This window comes from Myotis daubentonii, chromosome 16, assembly GCF_963259705.1.
Source record: "Myotis daubentonii chromosome 16, mMyoDau2.1, whole genome shotgun sequence".
Classification (NCBI taxonomy): domain Eukaryota; kingdom Metazoa; phylum Chordata; class Mammalia; order Chiroptera; family Vespertilionidae; genus Myotis; species Myotis daubentonii.
The window spans coordinates 50546382-50569595 of NC_081855.1; the positions used below are offsets into that span (position 1 = coordinate 50546382).

A 23214-nucleotide genomic window follows, 5' to 3' on the forward strand; every position below is an offset into this window, starting at 1 on the left:
CTACAGAACATGCTTATTACCTCCCACCCCACTCTCCCTCTAATTAATTCATATTCTTTAGGACCGAGTTTAAACATTGCTTCCCCTTAGAAGAATTCTCTGACTCTCCAGAGCACTTTGGCTGTGCTTACAGCTCTGCCCTTCTCCTTTGCAACCTTGAAGCCCATTGCAATGACTACCTTGAGGTTGGCCTTTGACTCCACTAAGCTCTGTCAAAGGAAGGACTGTGTTATCTTGTCCATCAGATGTCCCCAATGACTAGCACAGTGCCTGACACAGAATAGTGTTTAATATACATTTTGAATGAATGAGTGATATCGCCCATGAGTGTATTCCTCACAATGGATAATGAATACCCATTGAATGAGGCAACGTTTTTCAATCTGGAGTTTGTTTTGAATAAGTGTATGTTTTGCAAAGTACGTATGGCAAAGCTTTTTTAACAGCTTTATTGAGGTTACATTTTCATGCCCTAAAATCCGTCCACGTTAAGTGTGCAATTCAAGGATTTTTAGTAAATGTACTGAGTTGAGAGAGCAATGTCACAATTTAAGAACATTTCCATCATATACATTTGCTGTCTCTCCCCATTCCACACCCTACCCTCTAGCCCCAGAAAACCGGTAGCCTACTTTCATCTTTATAGATTTGGGCAAAGCATTTTAATAGGTTGCATATTCAAAATCAGTGACACAGTTGATAATATAACTTACATCTATCATAAAAAGAAGAAATCCATTCAAGGCGAATGAGGGAATAAACACCATGCTCCAAAGCGAGGCAGATGACAGGGAGTCACTTATTATAACCAAGTCTAACAAGCTGGATGAGGTCTACAAGGCAAGTTGAAATATATTACATGTCAGACATACTCAGTCCACTGATATTTGAGAAAACATTTAAGATGTAGACATTCTTATCCTACATATCAGAATTTTCCTATATGCAGACACAACCCTTTCAGAAGGAAGAGGGAAAGGATATGCTTTTATTAATAAGAATATATATGACCTTATGAAAAATCCATATTGCCTCTCACTTAGACTGAAATTTTCAAATTGTCATATACCTTCTCCATTAATTCACCATTCCAAGTAAATGATGTTTTGGAGATTGTGCATTATGATTGCAAAATACTCATTTTTCTTTTAGATTACTGGTAAATGTTGGGGTGGAGATTAAAAATAATATTTTGTTTTTGTTTTAAGGATCAGTTTATCAGCCAATAAGTATGTTTTAAACACTTTATCAAACCTTTGCTGGGTCTTATTAATGTATTAATTATAATAAAACTGGTAAGAATCATAACTACTCAATTCATTGTATATTACACAAATGACCAGGCATTAAGAACTAAGCATATACTATTTGCTTTAATCCTCATAATGACTCTATCGTGTATTCTTCTTATCCTTCCCCTTTTATATATGGGAAATCTAGGGTCCAGAGACATTAGATAACATCCTCAAGATGACACATTTAGTGAGGGATGAAGCTGGAATTCAAAACTCTGGGTGAGTGTAATGATTGCTAAGTCTTTATATCAGAAAATTATACTGACATAGGTTGCATATTCAAAATTATAACAAGACATTGTTATATAAAAGGGAATGTTATCTTTGCTACTAAGTAAATTTAAAGTTTTGGGGAAATGTGTAATCTACCTTATCAAAAACAATTGGGGAAAAACCCCCAAAACTTAAAATCAAGTATTCAGTAAGAAGGGCACAATAAGCATTTTGGATAGCCAACCCAAAAGACTTCTCTCATTTTATAACCGCCGTGATCTCCTTGCAAAGGTATTGCACAACTGTCCATGTTTACACATTTCTTTTAGTTTCCATGACATCACACTTCTCTATTTTTTCTCCTAGCTCCTTATTTTTGATAACTATGAGTTCTTTAGTCCACTTAGCTGACTCTGCTTATTCTATGAGGACTCGAAGTTTCTGCTTTTGTGACCTGTTCTTTTCTTCCTTTCTCACCCACTGGAACAAGACAAGATGCCAAAATGCATCAAAGGAAATGGCCCAGTGTGCTAAGATGTGTGACTCCACCTCCACCACTGGGCTGAAATATGGGTGACAGGGTGCTTCCTCCTCCTTCGACAAGGGCCTAAGGCATCCTTCGACAAGTGCCACAACCTTGGGGGTACAGGAGTGCATTGGATTCTAGAAACTGTTGACTGTGGCTTCACTCAGTGATGGGGAGACATTGCCTATACCGTCCTTCCAAGTAAATCCAAGGTCACTAAGGGACAACTGTACTGCCCATCAGCATTCCTGTAATAAAAAATTATCTCAGTCTTAAGACTGGCCTGGTTTAAACTTATATTCACTGTGTGATGAAAGATCAATTATCACAGTAATTAGCCTCAATACCGATTTTGAATGATATTCTAAGTTCTTTGTAGCAGACATAAAGTTACTGTAAACTGCATGAGGTTTCTGTGAAGATGTATTTTAGCTTACTAAAATCAAGATGTTGATCAACACAAACTTGACATCAGTATTGTCCACCATGTTACTAGCTCATATTTTTTTGACTTGAAGAATGACATAAGGTCTGAGATCTCAGGTTTCTTCATGAGTCTATCACTATTTTTTGTGTGACCTTAAACAAGTTGCTTAATTATTTTCATTCTAAAAATATGAGGGGAATTAAATTAGATAATCTTGAATTCTTTCAAACCTGACATCTCAATATTCCATGTAGCTTTTAACATGTAGCTTCTTTTAAATGGTATAAAAATAAAATAGATAAGTGCACTAAAATAGATAAATATGAAAAAGAAAAAATCAGAAATGATGTAATTTTTTTACATTTTGAACAAAAATCCTTGTTTTAAAAAGTTGACTTTGCCTCTGCAATACTGCCTTATTTTAATACATAATAATTCAAAACTCGCAAAGGAAAAAATGGTATTCAATCATATATAGATATAATTCTATTTGAAAAATAGTGTTTCAGAGTCTCATGTTCAGCTCTCTGCTGTGGTCCTTTATTTGCTATAGTCTGTTCCCATCACAGTGAGAACATCATAATCCACAAACATCTGTCTACAAACCTAATGGAAAAGGTGTTCTGCATTATCATGACTTTCCCTAGAAACAACGTCAGATTTCTTCATTTGCACATTTAGGCACTTGCAGCTGGGCAATTATGCAAGAGGAACTCATTACATGAGAATGCAGGACCTATTTTGCCTTCTACCAGGTATTGAAAGTACTTTGCCTCGTTAGACTTTTGCCCCCGATTATATATATCGAATATTAGGCAAAATGGTCTCTACTCTATACGCCAAGAAATGAAAGCTATTGTTCTGGAAGATGATGGTGTTTCAAGTTCTGAAAGAACACCTTTTCTAAGAAAATTCCATCCACATTTTTGTCCAACCCAAAACGTCACTATGGGGCCTGCTTCCGTGAGAAGAGGTCCCACTGAAGGCTGAAGGATAAGGGGTGGGGGTATGGTTCGCCTGTTGATGCAAGTGCTCCTCTATTGTCAAATCTATAGAAACCAGGATGAAGTGTGAGTATAAGGTAAACCAGGGGCTGATTTTTCACTTGACACAAAGCAAAAAATACATTCATATAGACTTGCATTGGTCCCAGTCTGGAATGGCTTCTATTTAAGGAGAACCAACACAAGGATGGGGAAGACAAAGAAAAAGGAACAATGACTGGAGGTTGCCAATTGCTTAGGACTGAAGGACAATAAGTGTAGAGTGTCTATGCGGGAACTCACTAGGAGATTCCGAGCCTCAGTTAGGCTGGCAGTAACAGACATGTCAACCGTCATATTGGCCAATAACCCTGACATTGCTGGGACATCAGCTCTGAAAAAGACTTTCATTCAGAGTTGAAATGACTAGAAAACACAAAGTAGGGACACAGATTCTTCATTAACCTTTGCTGGACATATACAAGAGTGCTGACGGAAAAGAAATCAACTATTAGACTCTCTTCTGCTAACATCTGTGCTGCCTACACAACACCTGGGTTTACATTGGACAAAGGCAGTGAATCTGTTGACTGAACAAAACGCCCCCATGCAAAGTATGAAAGCAAAGACATTTGGTGCATCAGATCCTCATGACTGCCTCAAAGCCAGTCTTCTGAGTGAGGTATCTCTATACATCTTTCTGAAACTTCTGAGCTTGTATTGATTTGTCCTGATGGTGGTAAGAGGGGTAGTAACAGATATTATCTACTGCATACGGAGAAATACAATTAGAGAAGCCAAATCAGAAAACTGTCCTCTGAGAAGGGGTAAGTCAACAGCTACCTACTGACCAGATAGTCTAAGGCTAATTTCTCACAGAAGTCAGTGGGCAAAGTGAGATGTATTTTCTTAGCAGACCGCCTCTGGTTGGGTTCAGGACTTCAACTTCAAGATTTGGGGGTGAGTATATCAGCTAAACCTAAACCTAAAGAGCTGAGATTAGACACACTGGGTGTTCAGCATCTTAGTAAACATTTCCATCCAAGTTTTCAGTAATTTTGGAATCATTCATTCCTATTTACTAATAAATGCTCTGCTGTAGGTATAAAAACATCTTTGATCTCTGAAATTTCTAGCATCTGAGGTTAAAAGACAACTTCTTAAACACTGTAGAAATGAATTGGACTGTCAAATTTTATCAAGCCAATTCTTGTTCTAGTATTGCCAGGAAGCCCTGTATTTTGAAGGATTTATAAACTCAATAGTGGCACCCTGCGCTTTAGGTTTTCTGTAAGTTACTCTGTAAACTCTAGTTAAAGAGCTGTAGATGAATTCTTCAGAAATACTGTTGAATCAGCAACATGTTACATTCTCTCCCCTTTCTGTGGTATAATTTTAAGGCGTTCATTTCCCATTGCTCAGGGCAAAAGTGACTATGTTCCCTGTTACATTCAAAGTTGAAAAAGGAACTTTATCTCTCTATTGATATGTTTGTACGTATACTTACAATAAAGAAACAAAATGACCAAAGGCCACTATTTTTTCTTCTCTTGCGAAAAATAAATGATATCACATATGTGAAAAAGATGACAGAAGCTGCATAACCAAATATAATCACAACCTAAAAGGTAATATAAATAATATCAAAGTCAAAAAATAAAATATGAATTGAGGGAACATTTAAATTATAAGTATTTTAAAATATTTTATTGAACATACACTTCAAATGCTTTTTGTTTCCATTACGGGCAAAATAAAAATGGAAATGTCTTGATTATATAAAATAGCAAATGTTAAAATGTATCATGAATTTACCTTATAAGACAATCTCTATGTAATGCATCACTTACCGAAGCAAACACAAGTCGAGTTGTGAAAAAACGGTCTGCTACGTTTGTCAAACAGAAAATTAAAAACGATGAAGAAAGAAAGAAAGCAAAGAGGCTAATATCCACCAGGGCCTGCCCACACCAGTAGGCCGAAGGGCAGAGGCCTGAAGTCCATAGCTGGGACTTAGTTCTCTTCTGATGGAAAAACACAAGACATACATAGATCCAATTAAAGTCCAAATCCAGAACAAACGCATTGGAAGATATGTCAAATACAATCTAACCAAATACTGTCAAATCTTCTGATAATTTTAATTATGCAATACTGTTCAATGGAATTTAGTGAATTCCATTAAGGTGACCATTTTTGACAGTGAATACTAGTATTATTTCATTATGTAGGTTTGATTCACAACACCCCCTTAACTTATGCATAATAAATAGAAAAGCAGACTTCATCATGATCCAGGAATGAATTTCCTTCAAAAGAAATATCATTTTTGTGACCTGCAGGCCAATAAATTCTCCATTATCCAAATAGACTGGCTCAGAAGGGTGAAGAATGACTCACCTAAATTTCATTGAACTGTTGGACTTAAATAATGGATATAACCAAATACAAATATAACAAAAAAAATTGTATTCCCCACAGTAGAAAAGGGGCTCAAGTCTTAAATCTGATCTTTAATGTCAATATCAATGACTTCTATAGTCAAAAGTTTTATAATATACCCCTTTGAAGGATTAGATTAACTTTAATCCCCGTAAAATGACTGTACTTTTCTTTTAATTTTAAAATAAAAAGTATTTTGTGCTTTTAGAAGTAAATTTCTGACTTGATAGAAATCATGCTTAACTACATTATCTAAAATTAAACATATGCTTAAATGTTTTCTTCACAGGACTACATTGTGAACACACAGCATTTAAAAAACAATTATTAAAGTTCCTGAAGTCTCTTTTCTTTTCCCCCCTTTTACTTACTTTGTAATCGCTGACACTGCTCATGGCGATGTAAGGAGAAATGCTGCAAACAATGGAAAATAGGAAAAAGGAGCCTTCTGGCAGACCAGTCCAGATAAAGAACACATTCTGCAAACATAAAAGGCACTTTAAGCTAGTAAATATTTTAAAACATGAAACAAATACGAATAACCATAAAGAATACGCTGTTCAAAATATTTTGAAAAAACAAATTAAAAGTGTACATCTAGATCAGTGATGGCGAACCTGTGACACGCGAACTCATTTTTTTGGTTGATTTTTCTTTGTTAAATGGCATTTAAATATATAAAATAAATATCAAAAATATAAGTCTTTGTTTTACTATGGTTGCAATATCAAAAAATTTCTATATGTGACACAGCACCAGAGTTAAGTGAGGGTTTTTCAAAATGCTGACACGCCGAGCTCAAAAGGTTCGCCATCACTGATCTAGATCATCAACATCTATGCATGGTGGCAGGGAGATGATTTTTGATAATTTAACATGAGGTTTTAATTCCTAAAAAAAAGGCGGGGGGAATAAAAAAATAACTCAGGGCCCACCCACATCAGAGTATATATGAAAATGAATCAAAAGCAGAATCTCAAAGATATATCTGCTCACACACTCCATAGGAGCACTATGCAGAATACCCAAGAAGCAGCCCAAATGTCCATGGACAGACAAACGGGTAAACCAAATGTAGTACATACACACAATGGAATCTTATTCAGTTTTAAAAAGGAAAAAAATCCTGGCACATGCTAGGATGAACTTTGGAAGTTATCCTGGCACATGGATGAACTTTGAGGAAATTATCCTGGGCGAAAGCCAGTTACAAAAAGACAAACACTATACAACTGTCCTTATATGATGTATCAAAAGTAGTCAAATTTTGTAAAAACAGAAAGTAAAATGGTCATTGCCAGGGTCCGGGGAAGGGAGGAATGAAGAGTTCTTATTAAATGGGCATAGCATTTTAGTTCTACAAGATGACAAAGTTCTGGAGACCTGTTTCCCACAATGTGAATATACTTAACACTATTGAACTATACACTTAAAAATAGTTAAGGTGGTAAATTTCTTGTTACGTGTTTGGTGTTTTTGTTTTTTTTTTAACAAAATAATTAAAAAAAAGATTCAAGAATTAGTGTCCTAGAGAAACAGGTGGTTCAGGCCTGAGCAACAGCAGGTCTTCCTCAGTAAACCCAGCGATGGATCCGTGCAAACTACTACACACATACATACACACACACACACACACACACACACACACACACACACGTCTCATTCTTCTCCAATATACTCATGCAATCAACTACAAATCTTTTTAGAAGACTTTCTGGGAGACTGTGACATACTATGAACAGTATTCCACCATGAGAATTCTTTGAGCATAATGAAGGGGGAAAATCATATTCTGTTAGATACAATCTGTTTAAAATATAAGGCCAAAGTTAACTTTTTAGGGTTAAGAATCAATTATAAATATGTAAAAGCTATAGAAGGAACACACACAAGGGACGTGTCAAACTGCTAATTGTTTGGAATGAGTAAACCCAATACTTACTATAGGAAACACGCCTCTTAGAGTTTGAATCTGTTGTGTATGGTTAAACATTCCAAGCAGCGCATTGCTGATAATATTCATAAGAACAGGAAAACATTGCAACCTCTTGGTATTGCATACAACTGAGAATCTATAATCCTTCAAATAAAACAAAACAATGTTAATGCTGAATAATTAATGAATAAAAAAGGTTTTGTATAGAAAATCCTAACAGTGCCATTTTCTAGCTGTGTGACTATCTTCACATTAACTGACTTCTCTGAGCGACAGCATCCTCATCTGTGAAAGGGTAAATACAATAAATGGGCTGTCGTACGGTTTAAATGGGACAATGTGTATTAGGCCCTCACACAGTCAGCAATATGAATTTGTAGCAGTGTTACTAATTTTAGAACATGTTGTCCTCATTTTGTGGATAAGGACATTTCAGCTGATGGGATTTAAATGTGGCCCCGATGAGGAAACACAGCCCGTTGGCAGTGAGCAAACGAAGGAGCTCTATTTTTGTGGACAGGAAATAAGCGTGAGGTTCATCAAGTATTCATGGCTACACGGCCAAAGGAGCATTTTCACACTTCCTAGGACAATGTTTATGTTCTCCAGGTTGATGAAAATGTTCACACATTCATCAATGTTCTTTAAATATTACCAAGGATTCATGTAATAAATATGTTGGATGAGTAACAAATAAAGCAACTACCAGGCAATGCAGCGTCCCACACTGAGACGACATTTTGCATGGTGGACTTAGGTAGAACTGAATTCAATGCTATCTCTTCAAAGGTCTTTGTTTTCTCTCCTTGTGGCAAGAAATAAAGAGGGAGCTTCACATAATTTGGCTCCGTTTTTCATTGGAATGCAAGGAAGACTGAGTTTCCTTATGATTAGAATGCATGTTCAGTAGGATCATGGAAGGATCTCTATGGTAGAATTTAATATATTTTCTAGACAGAACTTTTAAGTTTGAATAGTGCAATTATATTCAGCTACTTTGAAGTGTTAAAAAAATCATCTAATTCAAAAGTTAAGATAGAAAATGTTTTATGAACACTCCTTTAAACTTCACAGATTATTTAATAATGACCCAAACGTTTTTGAGTGCAGTTGCTGGGTTGACGTTCCACAGTGTTAAGACAGTTAAAAATGTAGCACTTTATTGTTTTTCATGAAAGCATAACCAAGAAGCAAGAGGCAAACACACCTTTTGTTTCCCAGCAACTATGATAGCTCCGTTGTAGGACAGATCATCAGGGCTATTTCTATTTACAAAGTCATCGATTTCCAACAGTATATTTTGAAGCTTCAATGACTGTATAAAATCTTCAATGTTGGATTCTAGTATTACATCAACAATAGAAGGCCATATAAAGCAAGAACATATATGTCAATTTAAAAAAATAAGCCACATACACAATTTATATTATGCATAAAGGCATGTCTCTTTGGGCATCACAATAATAATACTGGCCTATAAAAGAGGGCCCATTCTACCATCTTATATTCATCAAATCTTACTCTGTGATGAGTTAGCTTTATGATCTTATTTCATGCAAGTTACCGTGTGACCATTAAGACAATGTAATTCTATTTTATGACTCTTGGTTAAAAAAAGACAATTTAACTCAACAATCTGTGGAACTGCAATAATTGTATGAGGAGTACTTCAAATTGGCTAGCCTAAAATTCCTAACAATAGCACTCCCCTTGCTCCCTTATTCTCCAAATAACAGAAAAGTAAATGCATTTAGCTGAATGTATGAATGTATTTTAAAACATGAATGTATTTTGCGTATTTACATATGTATTACATGCATATATATTACATAGATATATTTTTTGTTAGGAAGTGGGAAATGAAAAGAGTGCCACTATCAGGACACAGTTATCAATAGGCTACTAATGAAGAAAACAGATAAGAGCTGAGAAAAACCCACAGCCTAGCGCACACAGGAGCCAACAACTGTAAAGGCTGCTGTAACAAAGAGGTCTCAAAACTGAGTGGTTCAATCAATACAGAAGTTTCTCCTTCACATAATAGCTCAGGGTCATCAGGCAGATACGCCGGTCTTCTCTACCAGGTTATGTAGTGACCCAGGATGCTTCTTCCTTGTCCCCCCTTTCCACAGCACCTCTAAACTTGGAACAAATGTACACAGTTCCTCAAATTTTCTTTTCTTTATTTTAATACTAGGGGCCCGGTGCACGAAATTCGTGCACTGGGTGTGTGTGGGGGGGAGTGTCCCTCAGCCCAGCCTGCCCCCTCTCACATACTGGGAGCCCTCAGGCGTTGACCCCCCTCACCCTCCGATCGCCTGATCGGCCCCTTGGCCAGGCCTGACGCCTCTGACAGAGGTGTCAGGCTTGGACAGGGGACGCCCATATCCCCCTGATCACTGGCTCTGGCCCCTGCCCAGGCCTGAGGCCTCTGGCCCAGGAATCATGCCTGGGCAGGGGACCCCCATCTCCCTCTGATCGCTTGCTCCACCCCCCGCCCAAGCCTGACGCCTCTGACCCAGGCTTCAGGCCTGGGCAAGGGGACCATCATATCCCCCCAATCCCCGGCTCCGCCCCCACCCAGGCCTGATGCCTTGGCCAGAGGAGTTGACCCTCATCACCCTCCGATCACCAATCACCGGATCGGCCCCTTGACCAGGCCTGAGGCCTCTGGCCTAGGTGTCCGGCCCGGGCAGCGAGGACCCGCAGCTGCAGCGGCCCCGCGATCGTGGGCTCCGCTTTAGGCCCAGGCAAGGGACCCCTAACTCCTGGGACTGCCAGCTTCGACCGTGCCCAGCTCCCATCGCTGGCTCCACCCCTACTTCCTGCTATCACTTGCCAGGGCGGCAAAGGCGCCTGATTCTCCGATCATGGCTGGGGGGCAGGGCAAAGGCGGCCCCAGGGCCGCCTTTGCCCTGCCCCCCAGCTCTTAGCTCCCCCCTGGGTTTCCGATCACTGTCAGTGGCAGGGGGCTTCTTCCTGCTTTCCCTTTCGCCTCCCTGCATTGTGCCTACATATGCAAATTAACCGCCATCTTGTTGGCAGTTAACTGCCAATCTTAGTTGGCAGTTAACTGTCAATCATAGTTGGCAGTTAACTGCCAATCATAGTTGGCAGTTAATTTGCATATAGCCCTGATTAGCCAATGAAAAGGGTATCGTCGTACGCCAATTACCATTTTTCTCTTTTATTAGATAGGATGTTTTTATTGATTTCAGAGAGGATGGGAGAGGGAAAGAGAGAGAGAGAGAGAGAGAGAGAGAGAGAGAGAGAGAGAGAGAGAAACATCAATGATGAGAGAGAATCATTGATCGGCTGCCTCCTGCACACCCCCTACTGGGGATTGAGCCCGAAACCAAGGCATGTACCCTGATTGGGAATCGAATCGGCTACTTCCTGGTTCATGGGCTGACACTCAACCACTGAGGCACTCAGCTGGGCTAGAAATTGTTTTCTATTCATAAAGTCTAAATACACAAATTCTTCTCCTACGATTTGCTTTTCCTCCCTCTACATAAAAATAAATTATTTCTAGATTTAAATTGTGTTTTTCTGTTCACCTGTGTTATTGATGATCAATAAGCTGGTCAGAGGGTCTTGAGGAAGTTGCCCAGGAGAGAGGAAATACAATCCAGGTTTAAATTCCCAATCACTCTTTTGAGTTAATACATCATAAAATATCAGTTCCACAATCAATGGGATCAGTGCAATTCCAAATACCAACAGCCTATCAATAAAGAAAAGTCACGATATGAATCTGTAGCAATTTCATTTATTCCATCAGACATTTCACAAATATTTATAGAATATCAACTTTTATGCTAGCCATAAGGATGAGTGCTAAAAATCTGTAAGTCATACCTTACATTGCCCCCCAGTACAAAAGGCTTTTCTATATAAACACCGGGTGTTCAAAGTATGAAGACTAAACAGATCTGTGTATAAGGCTAATCAAATGCTCACATACGGCTATTCCCACCGGCAGTAAACTCAAAGGCTGCATTTATCTATCCTCTGGCAGGAATGTTGGGCATTTCATTCTAGCTTTAAATTTTATTCTGATTTAACCCTTTCTTGAAACTCACTATCCAAGAACCACAGCACTCTGATACTCACAGGGTCCAAAGCGTTTTCTTTCCACATTTTAACTTTAAGAAACGGAGACGTGCCACTGCACAGATCTGCATTCTCCAGAGTTCCAAGTCACTCACAGGGAAAGGAGGGCGAGCCGGCTGCATCTGAGGCAGGCTTTCTGTGTCTCTCATCTCTGATTGTTCAAAATAAACACACAGGCATGCATGCTCGTCCACACACACACACACACACACACACACACACACACACACACACAAACACACACGTACTAATTATTAATGACATGCTTGGGTCATCACAGTTTTCTCTTTTTAGAGAGAAAATTTTCTAGGATATTTGTGGTTATAAAACAAACAATATAAGCACCAGGTTATGTTTATCATGGCGACATTTAATAAACCCACTGATAAAATACTCTGAATGCATATCAAAAAAAGACTTCAGTCAGGGGTGATCTCATCATACAGTCTTTAAAAGGCACAGAAAATCCTATATGTAACACTATTGTAAGACATTTCAAGAAATCTTCTCCAGAGAAGTAGCCAAGGTACACTGATGCCTAAATGTCTACTATTATGCTATCAATCATTTAGAAGTCCAGGTGAAAAACCACTAACCCTGAAACCACAAGACTGGCACCTGATTTCCAAATATATGAATTTCAAGTGGTATAATTTGGGGCAAATCACTGACCTGCTCTTAGGTCTGATTTTCTCAGGTGTAAAATGGTGCCAACGCCACTTGTTTGAATGGTTCTTGTAAGGAAAGCAATGCCATTCAGCCACACATTGATCAAAGTGTCTGGCATAAACCCTCCATAAATGACAGCCCTTACTATGATCACCCATTAAAGGACACAAGAGCTGATCCTAGGCCTTTCTTCTATTGAGACCTTAGTGGAATTTTGTCTATGAACAACTAAGAGCAATTTTTATAGGATATATCTGTTTAGAGTTCATGACCTCGACTGAGGGCCTTTCACATCCTCAAAGTATCCAAGAAGTGAGTAACAGAGGATAGAAGAAAACTGCCCAAAAAAGAGACAAATACTAGTAGTTTCTAAAGAAAAATTTGGTGTATTCCAAGAGGAGTCTGTGTTCAGTCCTAGTAAGATGTTAGGAAACAAGGCCTGCTCTTCCCAAGCGGCAGAGTCAGATTTGGAACTAGTCCCTCTCTTTAGCGTTAATCTGGTATAAGCATTATAAATACTAAATTGCTATATAATCATTGGGAAATTGATTTTATGTGAATTATACAAATGAATGTACCTTGATCGACAGTTGATATTTCTTCCACATTCTTGAAGACTTCATTCAGGGTTGACACAGCAATGTCATAACTCATCACACCCTGGACAGAACCCTTATCAAGATCACTGAAAAGGTCTAAGGCAACAGACAGCAGTAGATACATTTGAAATAGCATGTGGATAACTAAATCTAGTGAATTAACATATTTAAAAGATGATGCAGAATACTGCTCATAAAGTTTACATCTTTGCAATATCCCAATAAGGCAAACCAAAATTTCACTGGAATGCTCTTCTCCTCTGAAATGAATTATGTCAGACTTCTCCTTTTATATTCACACTGTCTGCACTCTATCTTCTGTTCTCAGCCCATGAACTTCCTGCAGATATTTTTTAGGAAATATCTCCTCTACACCACAAATCAACGTGTAATTCTACCCATATTCTGGGTCTTTCTTCTGTACAGGTAGAAGACTTGTAGCTGCTCTCACCAAACGCTACCTTTCGACTTGTGCTCTTTGGACATCTCAAGGACTTCCCAAAATAAATCTGCTTTCTCTCTTTCTCTTTCTCTCTCTCTCTCTCTCTCTCTCTCTCTCTCTCTCTCTCTCTCTCTCTCTCTCTTTCTCTCCCTCCCTCTCTCCTTCCCTTCCTCCCTCCTCCTTTCTTTCTCCTTTCTTCCCTACTGGTTCTTCTAAGCATCCGTTACCAAATAAATTGCACTAAAATCCTCATCTCAAATGATGCCTCTTAGGAAACCCAACCTAAAATGAAATCCAAGTCCATTAAACAATAAAGTTGCAATAATAATGTAAGTCCTTATTCCCAAATTTCATTCTATTGAAATCATATTTAAGTTACCTGGAAATTTATCTGTCCTTTCCACAGGCAAAGTATACACAAGCTTTTCTTTGCTTTCTGTCTTTAATTTAGCATCCGGGACATGATGATTAATGAAAGATGTTATTCTTTCTGGGTCACATATTTCATTTCTGTACAAACTAATGTTTGAAAGAAAAGACAATTCATTTGTGTTTCCTCCAGTGCTATCACAAAACAAGAGCTTTCTACTGAATAGCTAACCTTTGAGTACTTTACTTGGCTTTTAGGGAACAAACAAAATGAGTAAATAATAATAATAATAATAATAATAATAATAATGCCATTGATTAGAAAAATCTTCTGATCTGTACAGAGGTGTCTAATCTCAGAGCTAAATTTTACAAACAAATGCATGATGGATTTGAAAGCTGATGGATATCAAGTAGGAAGACAAACAGAGGGAGGTGAGGGCATTAGACAGAAGAGACTTCTTAGGAAAAATCACTATTAGACCAAACCGTGTAGCTACCAGAAATTAGTGCCTAACAGAAAAACCTGGCCAACAAGCCACAGTTTGTGTTTTCAATGCTTTCTGCCTGGAAACACTTTCTCGGTAAACATAGTCCTTTACTCACTGCCACCAGACTGACTATCATTTTTGATACTAGCTTTTGATATTATTTGATTTTGTGTCCTATGAAAGAAGGAAACGATGTCACAGGATTGTATGGATCAGCTGGGGAAACTGGAAGGTGGAAAGTGGTCCATGACGCAGCCCTGCTATGATCTATCAGCCTGGGCTGGTAATTTTGCAATTTTGATTATCATAATGGATGCAGGGGGAATATTTGGGAAACAATGATCAATACAGGTTGGCAGAGCTAAACTAAGCACAAGGCCAAATCTCTCTCATAATTGTCTACCTTTCTGATATACCAATATTAAAATATCTGTGTGTGTGTGTACACGTAATTTATCTGCAAATTCTTTACCTTAAGTGATATCCAAGACCCCATTTTCTCTTCAGAAAGCCAGAAGAGCCTGCACACTTCAATCTCCCATTGGACATGATCACTTTTCTATCTGAGTAAAAAGAAGCAAGAGAAAAAGGATGATAGGAGTCATTTCTTCTCTCCCTAGAAAACACAGATGAGGAGCCAATGCTCAGATTTCCAAAAGAGAAGTGTTCTATGGGGCATTGCTATTTCAACTATCGATTTAAAATGTTGAAATACCCCTTAAAATGGATGCATTTTAAATGAGCTTATGAGTTCCAGTTCATTTTAGTATTCTCCAAAATGTAAAAAAGAAAAAACGGAAATTACATGGGTGCGTTTTCTTTTCTTTTTAATCCTCCCTGGAGGATATTTTTCCCTTGATTTTTAGAGAGAGTGGAAGAGAGAGGGAAAGACAGAGAGAAATATCGATGTGAGAGAAACACATTGATTGGATGCCTCCTGCAGGAGCCCCCATCAGGGCCCGGACTGGGGAGGAGTCTGTAACTAAGGTACATGCCCTTGACCAGAATCGAACTGGGACCGTTTGGTCTGTAGGCCGACACTCTACCCACTGAGCCAAACAGGCTAGGGCTACATGGGTAATTTTCTATGGGATGCTAAAGAAATCAGTGGATATTTTCAGCCAAATATATATATTACAGAATATTTAGATGTTCAAATTAATTGAAAGCTGATCTGGGAAAAAAAATCACAATTTTTTTATTAGAGGTCAAAATCTAGCAACCATATAGTCAGCGAGGAATTCTACAGTGGGAGTAGGTTCCTATCATCCCCCAGATTGGTAAGTAACATAGGCACACCAAGGCAATGAGAGCAGGGCTCTGGGAATAAGTATTGCCCAAATTGTTTATTGTGATACTGAGATCAAATCGACACTCACCAGCCAGGATATCAGCCTCATCCATGAAACTGGTGCTCAAGAGGATCACGTGGTCCGCTTTGCGCTCCTTGAGGAAGCTCCACACTTGCTGCCTTGAAAAGGGATCCAATCCAGCAGTTGGTTCATCCAATAGCAAAACCTACCGAGGATGATGACATATAAAATATGTCTCTCTCTCATGTCACCGATTTCCTGATGATAGCATGAGTAACCAAAACAAACAGACAAACAAAAACCTATCCAACCGTTTATGTCCAATAGACTCATATTCACAGTTAAACCCAGCAGATTCTCTCTTGGTACATTACAATGAAAGCACTGCTACTTTCAGAGGTAAAAGAAGAGCTTGGCTTTTCATTGATATTCCATCTGCATTCCTCCCCAAGCATAGTGGCTCTTACTTTTGGATCTCCTAAAATGGCAATTCCAAAGGTCAGCTTTCTTTTCTGTGCTTCACTTAAATGTTGAGCAGGGTTATCCTGAATGTTTTGTATGTCCAACTCCAATAGAATTCTTTGTACCTATAGAAAAAAAATATATGAAGCTTAAAATACAAGATGACTCATATTGTGCATTTTAACTGTTCACTATAGCAGATTTTTTAAATCACTGAGGGGAATTCTGTGGTCATGATTTAACTTTATAAATGGTACGCAGTTTAATTAGTCCAAGCATGCCCATCTACCTCTTGATCCACTGCCTGTGGCTGAATCCCTTTAATTTTAGCAAACAGCCTGAGGTTTTCCTTCACAGTAAGTATGTCAAAGTGAACATTGAATTGAGGACAAACACCAGTTATCTTTCTGATTTCCTCCAAGTCTTGCATTTCAGAAAGATTTTTATTGTAGATGGTAACTGATCCTAAAAATAGAAGTGAGAAATAATTTAACATTGGCAAGATAATACATTTTATTGCTGCTTTGGAGATCTTATTCATGAAAATCTTTGCATATATACACAAACATCTAAAACAGCGACTTCAAAATTTATTAACAACTACTAATTATTCTTAACCTAAATGTGTGCTCAGAGTAGTGTCTATTTCCCCTGGGATATAATGTATCAATGGAATAAAGATAATAATTTTTATAAAAATTGGGGAAATATATTTAAAATCATGACTTTCTGGTTAATAACTTTAGATAAACAAACATTATTTTCTCTTAAGGAGACAAACATAAACCCTGAAATGAGAAAGGCTACTCTATTATCAGACATCTTGCCTTTGAGGAACTTCTTTGTGCTCACCTTCTGTTGGAACAGAAAGCCCATTAAGGATGTTTAGCAATGAAGATTTGCCAGCTCCACTGTTACCCAGAATTGCTGTGATTTGACCTTCATATATGTCAAAGAGCAAACCTGTTTTTGAAATAAAATATTAACAGCTAAGAGAGCATTAGACAAGCCTGGTTCTAAAGACAGAATAAGAGACATATGCATGTACAGTGGAAGTAAGTATAGTGTTAATAGTTGGAATTAGAGTTAATTTTCTCTTCAAACAAGAGGAAATCCTTGCAGAAGTTGAAGATGTTTAGACTTAAAAAGTTCACGGTTGTTGAATGAGTGCGAAAGTATTACATAATGTGCTCTGGGAGCTGAAATAATAAATTTAAAAATACCTCAGCATATCCTTGGCCAAAATTAAGAGAAATCACAAATCTATGGTGTTTGATGAGAAAAACCTGGAGTAAGAATACACTTGCTGATGCAAGTACATTAAATTCTCAAATAAAGCTCTAATCTCAAAGAAATAAGTAAGACTGAGTTAAGGGGTGCTGCATTTGCTAGAAAATAAACACAAAGGACAGAGAACTCTCCATTTTTGGTAAGATATATGGTTTACTTAAACATTTGTTACAGAAAACTGTATTTGTTAGGATATTTAGTATAAGATACGTTGGCTCATTTAAAACTATAAACTATGTCATAGGATATTGGCTTGTGAAATTTCATTCATGGTCAATAGTTGTACTCATCTTGATTTAGCACATGCAAACTGTGTGATTTTCTGCTAGTATAAAAAATTGATCAATTTTAAGTCTAAATACTCCTTCCTCATAGTGCAAATAAAAGAAAATATTCCTATTGCAAATTCATCTTAAAATACAAAGTGAACTTGTATTTTTCATTATATGATCCCATTTTTGTAGATCAATAGATCCATGAACCATCCAGAAAGATTTTACATCCAGTTCTTAATTATAGCTAATTTCCACATGGTGGAGTTACACTGTACACTTTTTTTTCTTTCTCTTTCTGTTTTATTAATCTTTTCTAATTTTTCACATTGACTTTACCCAATTGAGTGCTTTTCTTTACCTTTCAATGCTTCTACTTTTCCAGACTTTTCTTTATATTCTTTTTTAATATTTCTGATTCTGAAATGACAAAAGAGGTGCTTATTTAGATAACACAAAAATAAAAATGATACATACCATGAGCAACCCTAGATGGATGCAGTCAACCATCTAGGTGTGAAAAAAAAGGATGGTATTCCCAGTCTACTTGGGAAGACTAAGACTTGTTTTTGATCATTTCCCCATGAAATAGAACAAGTTTCTTTAGAAAGCTGTGATTAAATTATTAGTGTTTTGCTTAGAAAAGTAGAACACTCTGTAATCATCCTCACTTTCTTCCTTTAGTCTTAGAACATTGGGTGTTTCCTCCCCCGCCCCCTCCCTGTTTAGATTAGTGCATGTATCTGCATTCTGTAACCATCCTTTCCCAAACCCTGTCACCTGAATTTTCCTGAGAGCTACCATTTGGCCATGAAATCTGCTTTAGATATGATTGAATTTCTCTCTCCCCTAATCATAAAACAATTCTCAAAATAAAAGTGTAAACTTGACATGTCCACTTCCTCACTTCTCACTTCCTCCTCAATCAATTGTACTCTGGATTCTGAACCCACTACTCTAGTGAACCACTTCACATGGAAATTATCAGTGGCCTCCTAATCACCAAATGCAACAAGTACTTTTCCATTCTTACTTGCTGGGTTATGGGTCACCATTCATGACTTCCTCTTTGTTAAAAGTGCCTACTTTCAAGGTCACATTCCATTTTATTGGTTTTCTCTATGTATATTATTGTTCATCTCAGACTCTGTTGATGTGTTATCTCATTGGTTTTCATGGTTTGAACACCAACCTTATGTTGACTCGGCCCTTGGCCCTGAGATTTAGGCTCACATAGGCAAGGTTTCCTGGGTTTTTTCACACAAATATCACACACACACACACACACACACACACACACACACACACACACACCTCTAAATCAGTGGTTGTCAAACTCAATTGCACCTTGGAATTCCAAAGGGAACAGCCTTGTACCCATACATTAGTATACTAGTAAGTGTAACTACCTGATGGCCTCCTTTCCTTGAAATTCTGGAGCCATTGGTTCAAAATCATCATCAGAGGTATGCTCCAGATCTGTTTCCTTCTCAATGATATTATCAGTCCTTTGGTGTTGGAAACAAGATGACGAGTTCAGGAAAAATAATGGAGAATAACGGCGCTCATTTCCATCTAATTAATTAAGAAGCAATAAAAATATCGGATCAGTAACATTAAAACTGAGAGAAGAATCCTTGTTCAGAATAGTGCAAAATATCTTAGACTTTTAAGCATCATAGAGAAATTCTGTTCTAGCTTCCTGTTACTGAGCATATTATAAAGAAAACTTGATAATTAAGAAATGAAAATTCAAAGGAAGTAACATTATCACAAAAGTTAAAAGATAGAACATTCAACAAAGCATAAATCATATTTGAATAAAATATGGTCTAAAACATATTCAGAACAATGAATAAAACCAAATATTTGGAGGGAAAGCCTTAATATGGCATAAAATTAATTGCAAACATATTTGTGAACTTAATGAAGCATTTGATCACAGCAATATGATTGAACATAATACTGAAATCTGCATGGTACATAAATTAAAGTACATAGAGTAATTATATTTGTTCGGGATGAATATATGGCCATTGTCTAGATTAAAAGAAAAAAACCCAAACAAAGCAGTATTTGTTACTAAGGGCCATCAACATATAAACCAGAAGTGATAAAAAGATAGGTATAATACATTAAAACAATCTTAACTACAAAGTGAAAGGAGTATAAAAAATAAGAAGATATTGCCCTAACCGGTTTGGCTCAGTGGATAGAGCGTCAGCCTGCGGACTCAAGGGTCCCAGGTTTGATTTCGGTCAAGGGCATGTACCTTGGTTGCGGGCACATCCCCAATGGAGGGTGTGCAGGAGGCAGCTGATGGATGTTTCTCTCTCATCGATGTTTCTAACTCTCTATCCCTCTCCCTTCTTCTCTGTAAAAAATCAATAAAATATATTTAAAAAAATAAGAAGACTATGCAAGGAGAAAAGCATTCTGATTCTAATGTATGTGAAGGAATTCTAGGCATATGTGAAACTTTTGGTTGTTACAAGATAAAGAAAATCTAACTGGGCAATATGCTTCTGTAAGCATGAACAATACAGGAAGACTTTTCAGAAAGACTCTGAAAATGTCGTAATGTTCATTTTGTGATTTCCTTAAAGGGCAGATATCTCCCTTCTGAAATGCTCTCCCACATATGGAGTGAGTGAGGAAGACACTGATTAGTTCACAACCAAGGTCTAGTTTTATTTAGTTTACAATCTGTCCCACATTCTTGTAAGAAAAACACATTTTTATCAGAAAGTACTTCCACTGTATTATGGCCCTATACTGTATAAGTCCAAACCATCTGAAGAACTAAGTTATTTCAGCTAGTTCTAAACAGATCCTAAATATCATTATTTGAAAACACTTTCAGGGATCCTTGAAAAAAATAATATTATTTAATACAATATAGTTATAATATGTATTACAATGATCATCATTGTCTATTTATAATGTGTACTAGTGGCCCAGTGCATGAAATTCATGCACGGGGGGGTGGGTGTTGTCTCTCAGCCTGGCTTGCACCCTCTCCAATCTGGGACCCCTGGGGGGATGTCCAACTGCCAGTAAACCGGTAGTCGGACATCCCTCTTACAATCCGGGACCGCTGGCTCCTAACCACTCACCTGCCTGCCTGCCTGATTGCCCCTAACCACTCTGCCTGCTGGCCTTTTCACCCCCAACTGCCCCCCCTTGACAGCCTGATTGCACCCAACTTCCCCCCCCCTGCCAGAGCACCCCCTCAACTGCCCCCCCTGCCAACCTGCTTGCTCCCAACTGCCCCCTCCTGCCAGCCTATTTGCCCCCAACTGCCCTCTCGTCTTGGCCTGATCACCCCTAACCACCTCTGCCTCAGCCCCATCACCATGGCTTTGTCCGGAGGATGTCTGGAAGGTCTCCCAGTCTAATTAGCATATTTCCCTTTTATTAGTATAGATTATATTAAAGTCAGAAGAATGATTGTTTTTACATAAATATTTTTTCAGACCATTAAAACCATAAAGTAGAAATAAAGAACTCATTCAGCCTGTGATGGGAAATAATTGTTATTCATCATTTCTTAAAACATATTTATATGCCCTTAACAAAAAAATCTTTAATGTGATCAACATTTGTAGAGATCAGAGAAAAATCCACTATTACTTACAGGGTAAGATTTTGTCAAAGTATAATGCCAATACCAAGTACCAAAAAGCATCAAAAGCCAACATGAAAAAAGTTGCTATCATTATATATGAGTCTCCCGATGGGTCAGGAAAAGTTACACCATTCATGTTATAATCCATGTGGATAATCTAAGAATCAAACAAAAATAATAAGTACTTAAATTAAATAAATAAAAATAATGCAGTGCAGTAGCAAGAATTATCACTTTATTGGGTAGCTCTTTGAAGAAGCCCATTAATGAAGTTATTAGGAAACTACTCCTATTTTATAACAAAGGAACATTAGAAAATACTAATTTTAAAAAATACAATGGATATTCATGCAGAAACATTAATATTACCTCTACCTAGAGATACACAAAAGTTATTTTGAAAAATATTTTACATCTAAATATAAAAGCAGAATCATTCAAGCTTCCAGAATAAAAAGTTAAAAGAATATCTTTATAATCTGGGGGTAGGCAATGATTTTTTTAAACAGGTCTATACTCTATATAAAGAAAAACTTGACAAACTGATTTTATCAGAATTAAGACCTGCTGTTCATCAAACAAAGGCACCACTATGAGAGTAAAAATGTCAGCAACAAATAATTGCAAAATTTCACATATTCAGCATATCTAAGGAATTCCTACAGAACATCAGGAATAGAAAATGTAGCAGAAAAATGGCGAAAAGGCTTGAATCATCGATTTATAAAAATTGAGGAAAGCCCAGGTCCAGGGTGCCAGAGGGAAGCTCGTGCTGGCAGCTGGGGAAAGGAAGGCCTACTCTTGCACGAATTTTGTGCATCGGCCTCTAGTATAGAAATAAGACAAGAAAAGACTTCAAAATGAAAATACATCTGAGATGTGAGCTGACCATTTTTTCCTACAATGTAATAACGTATTCAAATTTAGCTTTAGAGTAGAACTGTTTAGAACAAAAGCTCTTCATCTGAAAGTGTTGACTATAAAGAGTCATGAAGTATCAAATTCTTCTGAAACTTTAATAATAAACCAATTAACTATCCTCTCACCTGGGCCATTCCAGCAGTGAAGGCAAAAGGGCTGAAAATACTCAAAATCCACTCCAGAGATGAAGGAAGTTGTCTGTGCAATGCAGAGAGTCCCACACCGCCCCAGAAGAGAGTGAGGAGAAGCACAACAAAATTGGTGAGGGAAGTTTTCTTGACCACCACACTCATCAGGAATGTTAAAGCTATCTGAAAGAGAGAGAAGACAGGTAGCTGTTATATAGAATCAGTTCATTGAGAAACATTGGTAGCACAATTTACTAAGGGTCATAACATCTTTATGAGTGAGTCAGTGATGAAAATATTAAAGTATAATTATGCTCAGTCCTTCTTTCTTAATCCTTTTATAAATAGGATCCCTTTTTGTCCTATTCAAATGTTGGGCTTTTGTTGCTGAGGCTAGGGTGGGGAGAATTGGGAAGGATTGCTCAGGGAAAGGGTGGAAATGCAGACTTGGAAAGATGGGAAGAAACTAAAAGTATCAGAGTGTCAACATACCTTCTGCAGGAAACACTCTGAAAGGTGGGAGAAAATAGAGGCTGTTGTTCAAAGAAGGGAGAGGAGATTGACATGAAATATCATTGGCAAGGTAGGGGGTATTAGAGCGGCGGTTCTCAACTTGTGGGTCGCGACCCCTTTGGCGATCAAATGACCCTTTCACAGGGGTTGCCTAAGACCATTCTGCATATCAGATATTG

At 37.7% G+C, this 23214-nt stretch overlaps 1 protein-coding gene across 1 annotated transcript in view; it reads right to left on the minus strand.

The window, feature by feature from the left end:
- Positions 1-23214, minus strand: part of ABCA6 (ATP binding cassette subfamily A member 6) — a 50130-nt gene that overhangs the window by 13363 nt on the left and 13553 nt on the right. The window contains exons 8-26 of the mRNA XM_059671025.1: positions 22520-22705; positions 21483-21630; positions 19255-19420; positions 18207-18265; positions 17136-17246; positions 16573-16748; positions 16289-16408; positions 15888-16026; positions 14981-15071; positions 14028-14167; positions 13186-13302; positions 11939-12089; positions 11383-11549; positions 9030-9163; positions 7829-7966; positions 6258-6365; positions 5295-5468; positions 4952-5065; positions 714-833 (exon numbers count right to left, since the gene is read on the minus strand). Coding sequence (XP_059527008.1) covers positions 714-833; positions 4952-5065; positions 5295-5468; positions 6258-6365; positions 7829-7966; positions 9030-9163; positions 11383-11549; positions 11939-12089; positions 13186-13302; positions 14028-14167; positions 14981-15071; positions 15888-16026; positions 16289-16408; positions 16573-16748; positions 17136-17246; positions 18207-18265; positions 19255-19420; positions 21483-21630; positions 22520-22705 — 2559 coding nt within the window. The remainder of the gene's footprint in view (positions 1-713; positions 834-4951; positions 5066-5294; positions 5469-6257; positions 6366-7828; positions 7967-9029; positions 9164-11382; positions 11550-11938; positions 12090-13185; positions 13303-14027; positions 14168-14980; positions 15072-15887; positions 16027-16288; positions 16409-16572; positions 16749-17135; positions 17247-18206; positions 18266-19254; positions 19421-21482; positions 21631-22519; positions 22706-23214) is intronic.